Genomic DNA, 15,250 nt, shown 5'->3' with positions numbered 1-15,250 from the left:
TCGTCACCAACGTTATAATGGTTCTTTAGAGATTTAACAGATGCACCGTTTTCAAACTTTTGAATAATTTGAAGTTCTTCTTTAATTTGAAAGCACAACTCTTGCGTTTGCCCATCATTTTCACAATTTATAAACAAAAAAAAAAAAAAAAAATAGTTACTATAAAAAAAAAAAAATTTGTCCTTTTGTGGTGTGACGGAACACAACAATCGACGTGATGCACTAAATAAAACTACACATTTGGTCTCTCTCTCTCTTTTTTTTTTTCTCCTTTTTTTTTGTTTTGAGTGTTAGGTGTGAAGACAGCAGGGGTTGCAAGATAATAGGTACACTAATCTCCCAATGATGACTTGTAAAATATCTATTTATACCTATTCTAGTTATTACTTGAATTTTATGATTTCTGGTTTATTTTTTTTATTTTTTTTTATTTGGAGTCTTGAAGTCCCGGTTAATACAATCCCAGTAAATCGAGTCTGCTGTACTTTATTATTACCGTATTTAATGTTGGTAATGTCTTACTGTGTGTTTAATTTATCAATTAAACTTTATTATACATATATACGTTCAATAAAATCACGTTATATGTGTGGTCAGCAGGTGTTCGCTTCTATCTGCGGTTTCAGCCATCCACGGTAGGTCTTGGAACGTATCCCATGCAGATACAGGGGTCTTACTGTATTAGTAAATGCACTTCTCATTTTCAAAAATTTGAAGCTGGTTCCACACTAATATCCATATAATGCTTTTTTATTTTTTGCACTACAGGGGCCTACCCAATGATTATTTTTATATTTTTGGCATACACCTAAAAATTAAACAAAAAAAAGGTTGGCCATTGCCACAGAGAATAAGCATAGATAACATGATAGATTATACACTTGAGTGATCACTGAATTATGACCACCCCTATGAAAACTGAATGCGACCAGTTGACCATGTGAGGTACGAGAGTGCGGAGTTAATCAACATAGCATAGATAAAGTGTCAGTGGTTCAGTAGGTAGTAAAATTCAGAGCGTGATGGGTAAAAGGAAGGATTTATCGGACTTTCATAAAGGACAGATTGTGGGTGCTCGATGAGCTGGTGCCTCAATTTCCCAAACTGCTGAACTGGTGGGGTGTTTGAGAACCACTGTAGTTAAAGTGTACCAGGACTGGCATCAAAATGGTCAAAAAATGACCCTATGGTAAAACGGCAAAGGTCAGTGAAAGGTTGATGTTAAAGGTGAGTGCTGGATCTGATGACTCATACAGGCAAACAAGCACAGCACTGTTGAAGAGTTGACTACCCAAAACAACATGGGCCAACCCAGAAAAATAGCTGGCATGACCATGCATCGCGCACTCGCACATATGGGCTATACCAACTATATCAGACAACTCCTACAGCATCCTCTCCTAACCAAGGTTCATCGGTGTAAAAGACTCGGCTGATGCAAAGAGCATGCAAGTTGGATGTTAGAAGACTGGAAGAAGGTGTGCTGGTCGGATGAGTCACATTATTTACTCCACACCATGGATGGTCGTTTATGGATTTGGCGTCAACAACATGAGGCTCTTGATCCATCATGCATGTGAAAAGTGCAGTCCGGTAGAGGCGGTTGTATGGTGGGGGGACATGTTTCACTGACAGGAACTTGGACCCCTGGTGCATGTGGAACAACATTTCAGTGGTCTCCGCTATCGTCAACTGCTTGCTGACTGTGTTCACCCCGCTATGTTACACTTTTTCCCGAATGCCGATAGTGTCTTCCAAGATGACAATGTGCCAAGCCATCAGGCATTTGTTGTGCAGGAATGGTTTGAGGAACACTGTTTCTGACTTCCAGCATATCGATTGGCCTCCGAACTCCCTCGATATCAATCCCATAGAGCACCTGTGGGACACTATGGAAAGGCATATCAAGCGTTTGGATACACCAATCACCTCTTTACCTGCATTGCTGACCACATTACATACAGCTTGGTGGGCCATACCTCCCGAACGCTTCTGACATCTTGTTGAATCAATGCCACATCGGATAGCCGCTGTACTAAGGGCAAAAGGATGCCCAACGAAGTATTAGGTAGGTGGTCATAATTCAGTGATCACTCAGTATAATTAGAGGCTTTTGTGTGAAGGTTCTGCCATGCTATCACAATATATAACCACAACTCACTCCCTCCATCCTTATAAAAAGTCCGGTAATGACTGCTAATATTTCTTTCCTTATATAACTGCACCCCAGCTTTCAGGCATGCTGCATATGACTTGCACAATAATTTTGGCAGTATTCAAGCGCTCAACAGAAACTTAAAATTCTTACCTTTAATAGCTTTTGCAAATTTTTCATCTGCTTGAAGGATATTTCCTTTAATCAATTCTAGAGGTCCTGGTCGATGAGAGATTCTATCATTCAGGTCATCTGCTAATTTTGCCTTCTTTAACTGACGCTGCTTATCCTGCAAACTTGGATCAACAGTCGTATCTAAAAACAAGTTCAACATAAACTGATCAATATGAACACAACTCAAGATAAAAAGATAATCTTTTTGAAGGTAACAAAAAAGTACACTAAATACAAACAAACAGAAAAAAATAAACGGTCACATGCAAACTTGAATAAAAGACTGGCAGAAAAGGATATAAACATATTCAAAATCAATAAAAAAATTTTCTATATTTTCCTTGTATGTTAAATAGGAAATGGATGTCATGTATCTAACTGGAATCAGTGTGGGAAGGGGAATCAAAGGTTGTTTGTGAATGTGTCACTTTGAGGGTGGGTGTATTATCTTGGAGAGCTTCCTGTCAGTGTCTTCTCCTTCCCAGCCATACCACCTCCACTTTTGCTCACATCTGGTGAGTATGGGCTTGGCACACCCAGGGTCCTTAGCTGGATATCATCATTCTCCTCTTTCTTGGTGATTCCTTTCTACTTCCGACTCTCTCTCTCTCTCTCTCTCTCTCAGGGTAATTCTGAATTTTTTCTTTGGACAGTACAGCACAAGAATCAGGCTTCCTTGCACCATATAGCTAATAATAATAATAATAACAGCTACTTTTATGGTTTCGTCTGAGTAATTGAGGAAATTACATTCTATCATCATTGAATGCTATCAACATTAGGAGAAAAAATGAATGGCAAGAATCAAAGAAATTTATACATTACAATGGATTTCATTTGTCAAACTTTATCACTTGACAATTCCATTTATAGGAAATTTAATACTTAAGAGTTATTTCTATTCATGTTATTGATGTTAGATATGTATGAACATCAATAATGTATGGACAAGGTCATACATAATAAGGGTAACCAGATTTTCAGGGATGAAAACTGGGACAAAACAAATTTGAAAGATAAAAACAAACTGGGACAAAATGCACTTTGAAGAAATACAATTCGGAACTTTTCAGGGTCCAACTATAAGAGCCTGGGTGATATGATTTTTATTTAATAGGCTTTTGTAATGCACACTAATATTAGCAATGCTAATATTATATTATCAAATAATGCACAAAAACATTTGTAATTTTATCTTCGGTTAAAGTAAAATTATCAATCCAACTCCTGGTACAATTAAAGTTAACACTTGTACAGCTGATAACTTTAATTGTTAATAGCTGTAATGAGTTATAGATAATGATATACAGGAAGCTTTCCTCCTCCTCCTACTACTACTGATAAGTATATTGAGTGGACAGAAATCATGGGATACCTACCTACCTAGTAACAGGTAGGCTGACCTTTCGCCCAGATAAGGACAGTCACACGGTGAGGAATTGAGTCCACTAGTTCACGAAAGGGTTCCAGATGTATTTCCATCCATGCTTGCTGCTGCACAGCTATCCATAATTCCATCGCATTCCAGAGTGGAGGATCAAAAGCTCGAACAGACCTTTCCACAGCATCCCAAAGATGCTCCACAGGGTTCATATCTGGTGAATGGAGAGACCATTGGATTGTGGTAAAATCTGCAGAATGCTCTTCGAACCATGTTCTAGTCACCATGGCTCTGTGGGGAGGTGCAGTGTCTTGCTGGAAGAGTCCATTGCCCTGGGGGTGCACGATGACCACGAAGGAATGCAGATGGTCTGCCAGGATGGACACAACCTGGACGATTCAGAGATGCATCTAGACGTCCCAACGTGCCAGTTTAACATGCCCAGACCATTACCAACTATCCATCTGCCTGAACAGTTCCACTGCCAATATTCTTTCACCCAGTTGAGGCGTAAAGTCCTGTGTTAGCAATGGGAGTCTGGTGGGTCAGCAACTCCCATAACCTACTGCAGCTAATGATTACCTGATGATCTTGGTGGAGATGTTTCTGGCACCTCCCTCCTTGAAATATACTTGAAATGATCTTGTGAAACATACATCTATATATGTATTTCTCAGAACACATACGCAAATCTACATCTATATACATACTGGTGAAAAGGATAAATTATTTGATCAATCATCCTTGATTTTTCAGAAATCAAATCCCATTTGCCCCCCAACTTTGGTATCTAATGATTAGATTTCAGAGTACTCTCCCAACAATCTAAACCTAGAGCTTACTATCATCCCCATAAATAATTCCCCCCCTCCAGTTCTGTAATAAAATTAAGAGAACTGCCGAAGAGGCTAAGTTCTCCCCCACCCCTTTACTAATACAAGCACCTCAGACTAGTATAATACATCATTTGTCTGAATTTTTCTTCTCGTAGTGCATCAGCAACTTTAACTATAGTGCACCATGCATATGGTGGAAGATATAACAGTGTGTTTTACTGGTTTTCTTAGAGAACATGGTACATGCAATGGTCTTCGGGAAGGAGAAGAGAACACTTTTGTGATGTGTTCTGTCATTTTAATGAACAGTCATTAAAATTGACGTGTTAGTGATTGAAGCTCAGCTGGAGATAGGACCTTTTATCACTCTTGTGTATATTCAGAAGAGTCCACAAGGATGTGCTTGACAGTAGGCATCATGTTACATTTAGAACACTGAAAAGGTTCACCGATGCCTAGTAGATCGGCACGAGTAGCGTTCATGCATCCAATTCTCAGATGTTCATCACAAGTTCAAAATCCTTGTGACTGTTCATTCTGGAACTAGATGACTATGGTTGTGCTTCAATTTGTCTCTGATCTTCCCAACTTCACTGCCACTAGTGTGTGCAATTGCACCCAATTATCTGTGCATAGTCTTAGTAAGGTATTTTCTGTCTACTACCAAGTGACATGGTAATCAATTTAGCATCATCATCTGCCAATTTATTGCCTGAATTTCTATGCAGAAAAAAAATGTACATCTCTATCCTGTTCTGCAAAGAAGTAAATGTAGGATATCACAAAGAAATAAATGAGGCCTCTAAGGGGTTCTTCAGTGATGCAATAACCTAGGAAGTCTGTAAATATTATACTTTTCAGTGTATTAGTAGACTTTATATGCTATGGTCTGCAATTTGTATTGCTGCAAGTTCTGCAGTGCATATACTGTATTCATTCGGTAGTTATTGTGCTAATCTGATATCTGTAAAAACTGCAGCAATTCTCAATGGTTTCGCTTTTTGAACAATCTGTGTGTATGAAATGTAATTGGAATATATAGCTTGTATGGTGACATGCGGCTGTAGGATATTCTCTTTGGAGATTAGATTTTTGTTCCAGTTTTGAAGTGGTCACATTTCGGTGGAACTGTGTTCCAAAGTAGTGTAGCAAACTTCAGAATGTTTGCAATGCTTTGTAATGTGATTTTCAAGTTTGATAAGTGTTCCTGAAGTCACAATAACTGGGTGACTGATTGATGGATGGGTGGTTGTGGTACAGAATTTCTCACTGCAGCAAAAATAATATTGACCAGTTATGGTGTTAAGGCAGTGAACAAACTTGTATGCATATCGAAACATCAGCTGTTATTTCCTAATGGAAAAGAGGGTGGTGGTTCATATGTTTCACCATATAAACTCTGAATTGGAGAAGTATGAAAGACTGCTAATGTAACACACAGCACTGTGGTGAATGGGGTCCAGCCATCATAAAATGCTGGACTTTGCACAGTTATAGACTGGTGCTCCACAGTCGAATTCGGACCTAATCAGAACTCAGTACACCACATGGTTGCTGAGAGAACTTGTAAGATATTTAGCTTCTTTGGGCAATTGGTTTTCAATTGTTTGGCATGTTCAAGGAAATTCAGCTTTGGGTCAAAAATTACCACCTATGAAACAAATGCTGGTTTGAACTGGTATTAGATGTCCATCAAATATTATTTTTCGGTCAGGATGAAGTCAAAATTGACAACAGAAATAAATATGTTTTTTGTACTAAAAGACTGAAGCCACTGATTTATGTCAATGTACCTACTTTATTTATGCTCCATAAAAACTGCCTCCATATAGTTCTCATATTTTGGTAGTGACAAGAAATACTGAAATCAGCAACAACTAGCGCAATGTTTACCGCATGTGGCTGTCCGCACTTACTGCAACTATAAATGGGGGCTAAGTACTGATCCCTGAGGGAGTCTTTCTTCCTACAAAACTACTTTGGACATTGCACATTTAATGTGTACCTGAAATGCATGCCACAGCAGGAAGTTTTGTACGAAAATAGGTAGGTGTCACATCATTATTAGCATTAGCAGAGGGATATGATGCAAGAAAGCAAGTTTATACAGCATCAGCCAAAAAAAAAAAAAAACGCATTTCACCTATCCATTTGCTCCAAACGTATGTCCAATTCTTCCTTGAATTTATTGAAGCTATCAACTTCCAATGGAAATTTATTCCAGCAATCAAACACCTGCTGGCTAAAGGCAAATTTCTACACATCTGTCCTGAAACTGTTTTACCTCAATTTGAATTTATGCTCCCCTAAGTACATAATCTGAGCAAGAGGAAGAATCCCATCAGCATTTAGCTTGCTGAAATCAGTAAAAGCCTTACACACCTCAATAAGATCGCCTCGTAGGTGCTAGTCTCCAGAAACTGCAATTTCCAAAACTTAAGCCTTTGTTGGTAAGAGCAACCCTTTGGTCCCCAAACCAATTTCTCTTTGATTGTTCCAAAAATGAGGCCTCAAGACCTGTATGCAGTACTCAAGGTGTGGCCAAGCCACTGCCTTATACAAATGGATAATCACCTCCTTATCCCTGCTAGCAAAATTCTGGTATTTTACAAGATCCCGTGTGCTGCTCTGGCAGCCTGTCTGCATTTCTCGGAAAACTTCATATCTGACTGCACAATTACTCCTGATCCTTTTCATTCTCTACTACCCTGAGTGTAATACCACACAGTATGTTACTTTGTGGTTACCATATGCATTTGTCAATGTCAAACTTCAGTTGCACTTCTCAGCCCATCTGATCAACTTTTCTAGATCCTGATGCAGTAGCATAATGTCATTAACAAACCTGCCAACCTTTGTATCATCTTCAAACTTGGACATTAGCATTAGTAGAGGCATATGATGCAAGAAAGCAAGCTTATTCAGCATCAGCCAAAAAAAAAAAAACACTACTCCCATTTCACCCCTCCGTTCGTTCGAAATACCTGTCCAGCTGAGCCTTAAATTTATTTAGGCTATCAACTTCAACAACAAGCGATGGGAGTCTATTCCACAAACCAACTGCCCGCTGGCTAAAGGCAAATTTCCGCACATCTATCCGACATCCGTCCTTCCTCAATTTGAATTTATGCCCTCTCAGGTGATTATTCTGAGCAAGAGGAAGAATCCCATCGGCATTGAGCATGCTCAAGCCATTCAAAGCCTTATACACCTCTATCAGATCACCTCGCCGATGCCTAGTTTCCAGGCTCTGTAATTTGCAAAACTTAAGCCTTCTTCGTAAGAGCACCCCTTTGTTCCATTCACTAATCTTGTTGCCCTTCTCTGTACTCGTTCCAGCAGCTCTACATCCTTCTTGAAATGAGGCCTCCAGACCTGTATACAGTACTCAAGGTGTGGCCTGACCAATGCCTTATACAAGGGAATAATCACATCCTTATCCCTGCTAGAAAAATTCCTGTATATCATTGACAAGACACCATGAGCTACTCTTGCAGCTCGTCTGCACTGCTCAGAGAACTTCATATCTGCCTGCACAATTACCCCCAGGTCCTTTTCATTCTCTACCACTGCCAGCGTAGTGCCACAGAGTTGATACGTTGATTTGGGGTTACTGTTTCCCATATGTAGTACTTTACATTTGTCAATGTTAAACTTCATTTGCCACCTCTCAGCCCATCTGCTCAACCTTTCCAGATCCTGTTGCAGCAGCATAGTATCAGTAGTGTCCTTAACAACCCTGCCAACCTTGGTATCATCTGCAAACTTGGACATTAAGCCTGATACACCATCATCAATATCATTTATAAATACAGAAAACAACAATGGACCCAACACTGAACCCTGAGGAACTCCACTAATAACATTAGTCCACGTTGAGCAGTGTCCATTGATTACCACTCTCTGTCTTCTGCCACTCAACCATCCCTTTATCCATAGCAGCAATTTGCCTCCAATGCCACACTTCTCCAATTTGTGCAGCAGTCTTCCATGCGCAACAGTATCAAAAGCCTTTCTAAGATCCAAATATATAATATCAAAGTTATTCCCTGCATCCAGTTCTTTTGTGACTACATCATAGTATCCAATCAAATTGGTCAGACAAGACCTGCCCTTAACAAAACCATGCTGTGTCTGAGCTATAACTGAATTCTTGTCCAGATGATCCTGCAGTGCTTCTTTAACCAGTGCCTCCATTAATTTTCCTGGAACCGAAGTTAAACTAACAGGTCTGTAATTACTTGTGTCAGCCTTTGATCCTCCTTTGTGAATTGGGGTTACATTTGCACATCTCCAGTCCATGGGTACCTCCCCTGAGTCCAAAGAAGCTCTCATAATTATGGCTAGGGGTTTGCTTACTTCCTTTGCTGCCTCCTTTAATATAACTGGATAGATCCCATCCACCCCTGGTGCCTTTTTTATGTTTATCCTCAGCAATTTCTCCTCCACTTTCCCCTCAGTTATTAGAAAATAATCTAGCTCACTGCCAATGTTTACTTCACCTACGACATTCCCCTTCCTGAATAACTCCTCATGTGTGAATGTAGATGCAAAATACTCGTTTAGATTGTTAGCCACCTGAGCAGGATCCTCAACTGTTGAACCATCAACATCCAGTGGACCAATCTGATTCATCCCTTTCCATCTTGAGTTTAAATAGGTAAAGAACTCTTTTCTGTTTTTCTTTGCGTCCTTTGCCAAGGATTTCTCATAATCTGCCTTTGCCTGCCTAATCTCCTTTGTGACTTGGTTACAGACCAACTTATATCTATCATAGGCTTCCATGTCACCCATTAATTTGTATGTATCCCATGCATTTTTCTTCTCTTCCATATGTCTCATTAGTTCATCTGACAACCATTTAGGCCTGAACCTTGAACAATATTTCTTGGTTGGTTTTAATTAAATTTAATTAAAATTTAATTAAATACACCTTCATCAATAGCACTGATACACATTCATCAATATCACTGATAAATATAGAAAACAACAATGGACCCACCACCTAACCCTGGCAGAATCCACTAATAACATTAGTCCACCCCTTCATCCATAGCAGCAACTTGCCCTTAATGCCATACTACTCCAATTTGTATAGTAGTCTTCCATGTGTATCAGTATCAAAATCTTTCCTGAAATCCAAGTATATGATATCAAAATTATTTTTGGCATTCAGTTCCTTTGTGACCACATCATAGTATCCAATCAAATTGGTCAGACAAGACCTCCCTTTAACAAACCCATGCTTTGTCTTAACTATTACTGCAGTCTTGTCTAGATGATCCTGCAATGCTTCTTTAACCAGTGACTCCATAATTTTACATGGAACAGAAGTTAAACTAACAGGTCTGTAATTACTCGCATCACACCTTTATCCCCCCCCCTTGTGAACTGGGGATACATTTGCACATATCTAGTCCGAGACCTCTAGGACTAGAGACCTCTCGGTCTAACCATACTCTCATAATTATGGCTAAGGGTTTGCTTACTTCCTTTGCTACCTCCTTCAACATAACTGGATAGATCCCATACATCCCAGGTGCCTTTCTTATGTTTAACCTCAACAGTTTCTTCTCCACTTTGCTCTCAGTTATTAGAAAATTGTTTAGCTCCCTGTTAGAGTTTGACAAACTCCTGGCCTACACACTTCCCTACAAAATTTATCATGTGTGAATGTAGATGCAAAATAACCATTTAATTTGTCAGCTACCTGAGCAGGATCATTAGCAGCCAAACCATCAATATCAAATGGACCGATCTGATTCATCCCCTTCCTTCTAGAGTTTACATAAGTACAGAAGTGTTTGCCTTCCTTTGTCAAAGATTTCTTGTAATCTGCCTTTGCTTGCCTAACCTCCTTTGTGACTTGATTACAGACTCTCTTATTTCTATCATAGGTTTCTGTGTCACTTGATAATTTATATACATCCCATACAATCCGGCGCCTCGGTAGCCAGGTGGGCAGGAGTAGCAGTGCATAGCACACGCTTCTTGATCAGACCGGGGTTTGAGCCCGTGACCACCAAATACGGAGGATGCGGAGAGGTCAGGAAATGACCACCGCATATCCCCGGAGCAATATGGCCTTAGTTGCTAATGCTCCTAAAACCCAAATAACGACAACAACATCCCACACATTTTTCTTTTCTGCTATGAGTCTCATTGTATCCCAGAAAGAGCTTGCGGTGATGCAATTCATGAAGGCTCTCATAGCTCTAAGTGGTATCATAGACTTCACTATCATATCGGGTATCATTGTAAGGGTGGGGCATGAAAACCAAGTTTTTGAGTGTTTCTTTTTTTTTTTTTTAGATAGACCTATGAACACTTATAGCATGGTTGGGGGGGGCATATGCTCCCCCTGCATCCCTGATAGGCTTCACTGATGTCAGCACAACAGACTGTGACCTGGTATTCCAAATGAAGGAAAGCATTTCTGATGGAATCTTTTAACTTTATCAACATGTCAAGCATTGAGCTGTTTCAATTCACTCCACTCCGGCAATATGGATGATGTCATATTTCCAGATACCATGAAAGTCTATGATTAATCATTTTTTCAGATAATTTAGATTGACAGCTGGTTAATGCAACTGGTTTGTAACCAGTAGGAATGGCAGGATCTTTACTGGGTGTCGGGAAAGCCAGAATGATGGCATGGTATACCATTGCTGTGGAAAGGAATTTTCTGAATAGATTTTATTGTACAGGATTAAGAGTGACTATCATGGCATTCCACTCAGCTGCTTGAGCATCATATAGTGAATATTGTCTGATCCCACAATGCTAGTTCCAGATGATGATAATGCTTGATGTAATTCATGCATTGTGAATGGAGGTTATAGTGTTCATCTCCTTTCAAGAAGTTTCATTTATACTTTGCTCTTACTGTTTAGTGATTCTGGAAAACCTTTAGTAAGAATTACGGCTGAGAATTTGGCAAAGGTTTGCCAAGAGATTTGCAATTCTACATTTCTGCAGTATTCTACCTTTCCAGGTCATAATGGGGGAAGTGCTGTCAAGGTATCTGCCACTCATTTTGCTGACTGCTTTCCTCAAACCTCAAACAAAGGTTTGAGATTTTCATTAGAAAATAAAGTTCTGAATGTCCCAAGAGCAATCTGAGCACACTATGTTATACTGGGATGAGACGTGCTAACAGAATCTTTTGAGCAGAGTCATAAACTGGGGCTCCATAAGTGCAGGAGGGTATAGCGATTCATACAGAGTTTGTGTTTGTAGTTTGTGTTTCCAGAATGCTGGTTTGGTGTAAAATGTTACACCTGAGAATCAGATATTGTTGATAAAAGGTATCAGTTGAGTTCCTTCTCAGTAATAATTTGGGTTCTGGATGAAGTTGACACAATGGTTATCATCTATCAGTTTTTGAAACTGATAGATGTTAACCATTACATACAGTGGCACACAAAACAACTACATCACTTGTGAATTTTGCAAATGGCATTAGCAGAGGCATATGATGCAAGAAAGCAAGCTTATGCGGCATCAGCCAAAAAAAAAAAAAAAAAAAAAAACTTCCATTTCACCCCTCCGTTTGTTCGAAATACCTGTCCAGCTGAGCCTTAAATTTATTTAGGCTATCAACTTACACAATAAGGAATGGAAGTCTGTTCCACCAACCAACTACCCGCTGGCTAAGGGCAAATTTCCGCACATCTATCCTACATCTGTCTTTCCTCAATTTGAATTTATGCCCACTCAGGTCATTATTCTGAGCAAGACGAAGAATCCTATCAGCATTGAGCATGCTCAAACCATTCAAGGCTTTATACACCTCTATCAGATCACCTAGCCGGTGCCTAGTCTGTAATTTGCAAAACTGAAGCCTTTCCTCATAAAAGCAACCCTTTGTTCCAAAATAATCTTGTTGCCCTTCTCTATACTCGTTCCCACAGCTCTACATTCTTCTTGAAATGAGGCCTCCAGACCAGTATACAGTACTCAAGGTGTGGCCTGACCATTCCCTTATACAAGGGATAACTCCTTATCCCTGCTAAAAAAATTCCTGTATATCATTGACAAGACACCATGAGCTACTCTTGCAGCCCATCTGCACTGCTCAGAGAACTTCATATCTGCCTGCACAATTACCCCCAGGTCCTTTTCATTCTCTACCACTGTCAGCGTAGTACCATAGCACAGAGTTGATACGTTGCTCCGGGGTTACTGTTTCCCATATGTAGCACTTTACATTTGTCAATGTTAAACTTCATTTGCCACCTCTCAGCCCATCTGCTCAACTTTTCCAGATCCTGTTGCAGCAGCATAGCGTCAGTAGTGTCCTTAACAACCCTGCCAACTTTGTATCGTCTGCAAACTTGGACATTAAGCTTGATATACCATCATCAATATTATTTATAAATACAGAAAACAATAATGGACCCAACACGGAACCCTGAGGGACTCCACTAATAACATTAGTCCACGATGAGCAGTGTCCATTGACTACCATTCTCTATCTTCTCCCCCTCAACCACCCCTTTATCCATAGCAGCAATTTGCCTCCAATGCCACACTGCTCCAATTTGTGCAGCAGTCTTCCATGTGCAACAGTATTAAAAGCCTTTCTAAGATCCAAGTATATAATATCAAAGTTATTTCCTGCATCCAGTTCTTTTGTGACTGCATCATGGTATCCAATCAAATTGGTCAGGCAAGACCTCCCCTTAACAAAACCATGCTGTGTCCGAAGTATAACTGATGTCTTGTCCAGATGATCCTGCAGTGTTTCTTTAACCAGTGCCTCCATTAATTTTCCTGGAACAGAAGTTAAACACAGGTCTATAATTACTTGCGTCAGCCTTTGATCCTCCTTTGTGAATTGGGGTCACATTTGCACATGTCCAGTCTATGGGTACCTCCCCTGAGTCCAAGGAAGCTCTTATAATTATGGCTAAGGGTTTGCTTACTTCCTTTGTTTGTTTGTTATTTGGTTTTTAGGAGCATTAGCAAATAAGGCCATATTGCTCCGGGATATGCGGTGGTCATTCCCTGACCTTTCTGCATCCTCTGTATTTGGTGGTGACGGGCTCGAACCCCGGTCTAATCAAGAAGTGTGTGCTATGCACTGCTGCTCCTTCCCACCTGGCTACACAGGCACCCTGACTACCTTTGCTGCCTCCTTTAATATAACTTTAATATAAGAGTTGAATACACCTCTGGCATTCCCCTCGCTGAATAACTCCTCATGTGTGAATGTCAATGCAAAATATTCATTTAGTTTGTTAGCTACCTGAGCAGAATCGTCAACAGTTGAACCATCGATATCAAGCGGACCAATCTGATTCATCCCCTTCCTTCTAGAGTTTACATAAGTAAAGAACTCTTTGCTTTTTTTCTTTGCATCCCTTGCCAAAGATTCCTCGTAATCTGCCTTCGCCTGCCTAACCTCCTTTGTAACTTGGTTACAGATCAACTTATATCTATCATAGGCGTCTGTGTCACGTGTTAATTTATATGTATCCCATGCATTTTTATTCTCTGCCATATGTCTCATTAGTTCATCTGACATCCATTTAGGTCTAAACCTTGAATAATATTTCTTAGTTGGTAAGTAAAGCCAGTAGCTTCCAAGATAAGTTCTTTGAATGCTTCCCATTTTGAATTCGCTGTTGGTAACATCATCAGATGGTCCCACTGTATAGAATTTAAATACTGTCTCAGACCATCGGCATAGCCTTTACGAAAGCAATAACCCTTCCCTTTACCCCTGATGGTAGTTACCTCTTTGAGTAAATCCCACTTCAGCACACACTGTTATCACTGCCACCTAGTGATTCCTTTATCTGCAGATTCTTAATGCATGAAGAATCACTACTGATAATCAAATCAAGAGTATTACTCCCTCTAGTTGTCTCCCGAACATGCTGATGTAGAAAACAATCAGCCAATAAATCCAGAAAAGCCTTGCTAGTGTGTGAGTGTTCAGCTGATAAACCTAATTGCCATAAATATCATCCCAAAGGGTAAAATGTGTAATTAATGGAAATATGAGAAATCATGGAAATGGCAATCATGACAACCAAACATACATTTTATTGCATTTACATGTTTATTGCATTTACATGTTACAAGTTAACGAAATAGTATTATGTACTGTAAATCAGCAAAATAAGTCCTCATTGTTGTTCCTTTCAGATCAATGCAAGGCTGCAATTACAGCCTTGCATTGATCAGGCATAGAGTTAATCAACTCCTGAATATAAGGTTGTCCAATTTCTTGGTACCACAATCTTATAATGCTCTCCTGCAGCTGAATCTTACTTGTTGGCTTCTTCTGAACAATTTTAGACGACATTATGTACCAGCAATTTTCAATAGGATTCAAATCTGAACTGTTGCCGGGCCAGTCCAACACTTTAATGCCAGCATTTCTGAGGTATGACAGCACTTAAGGGAGAAAAATGAACGAAAACATTGGTGTAAGTATGTTTTAAGCCTTGTGAGACAAGAAGACAAACTCATCATTAAATCTAAATAGCATAAAACTTACCAATTTTGCTGTGTGGCAAGGTGCTGAGTCATGTTTAAAAATGCAGTTTTGGACGTCTGTGTGGTGACCCCTAATAACGGGTTTCAGGCACTTGTCCAAGATAGCAGTGTAGGTTTCTGCATTCACCATTCCGTTAATAAATAACTTAATTCACCCCACCGCTTTGCTTGTTATGCATCCTCAGACCACTT

The 15,250-nt window shown here is 39.7% G+C and overlaps 1 protein-coding gene across 3 annotated transcripts in view; it reads right to left on the bottom strand.

Annotated features, from left to right (window-relative positions):
* The window catches only part of LOC150083218 (uncharacterized), a 637,655-nt gene that overhangs the window by 467,050 nt on the left and 155,355 nt on the right, over positions 1 to 15,250 (bottom strand). For all 3 annotated transcript variants that reach the window (XM_090377919.1, XM_090377920.1, XM_090377921.1), the window contains exon 6: positions 2,309 to 2,470. In XM_090377919.1, the coding sequence (XP_090234045.1) occupies positions 2,309 to 2,470 (162 nt within the window). The remainder of the gene's footprint in view (positions 1 to 2,308; positions 2,471 to 15,250) is intronic.

This window comes from Mastigoproctus giganteus, chromosome 7, assembly GCF_048544385.1.
Source record: "Mastigoproctus giganteus isolate SK-2022 chromosome 7, ASM4854438v1, whole genome shotgun sequence".
Classification (NCBI taxonomy): Eukaryota; Metazoa; Arthropoda; class Arachnida; order Uropygi; family Thelyphonidae; genus Mastigoproctus; species Mastigoproctus giganteus.
Note: the sequence above shows the minus strand (reverse complement) of the source record. Positions and strands in the feature narration are given on the sequence as shown.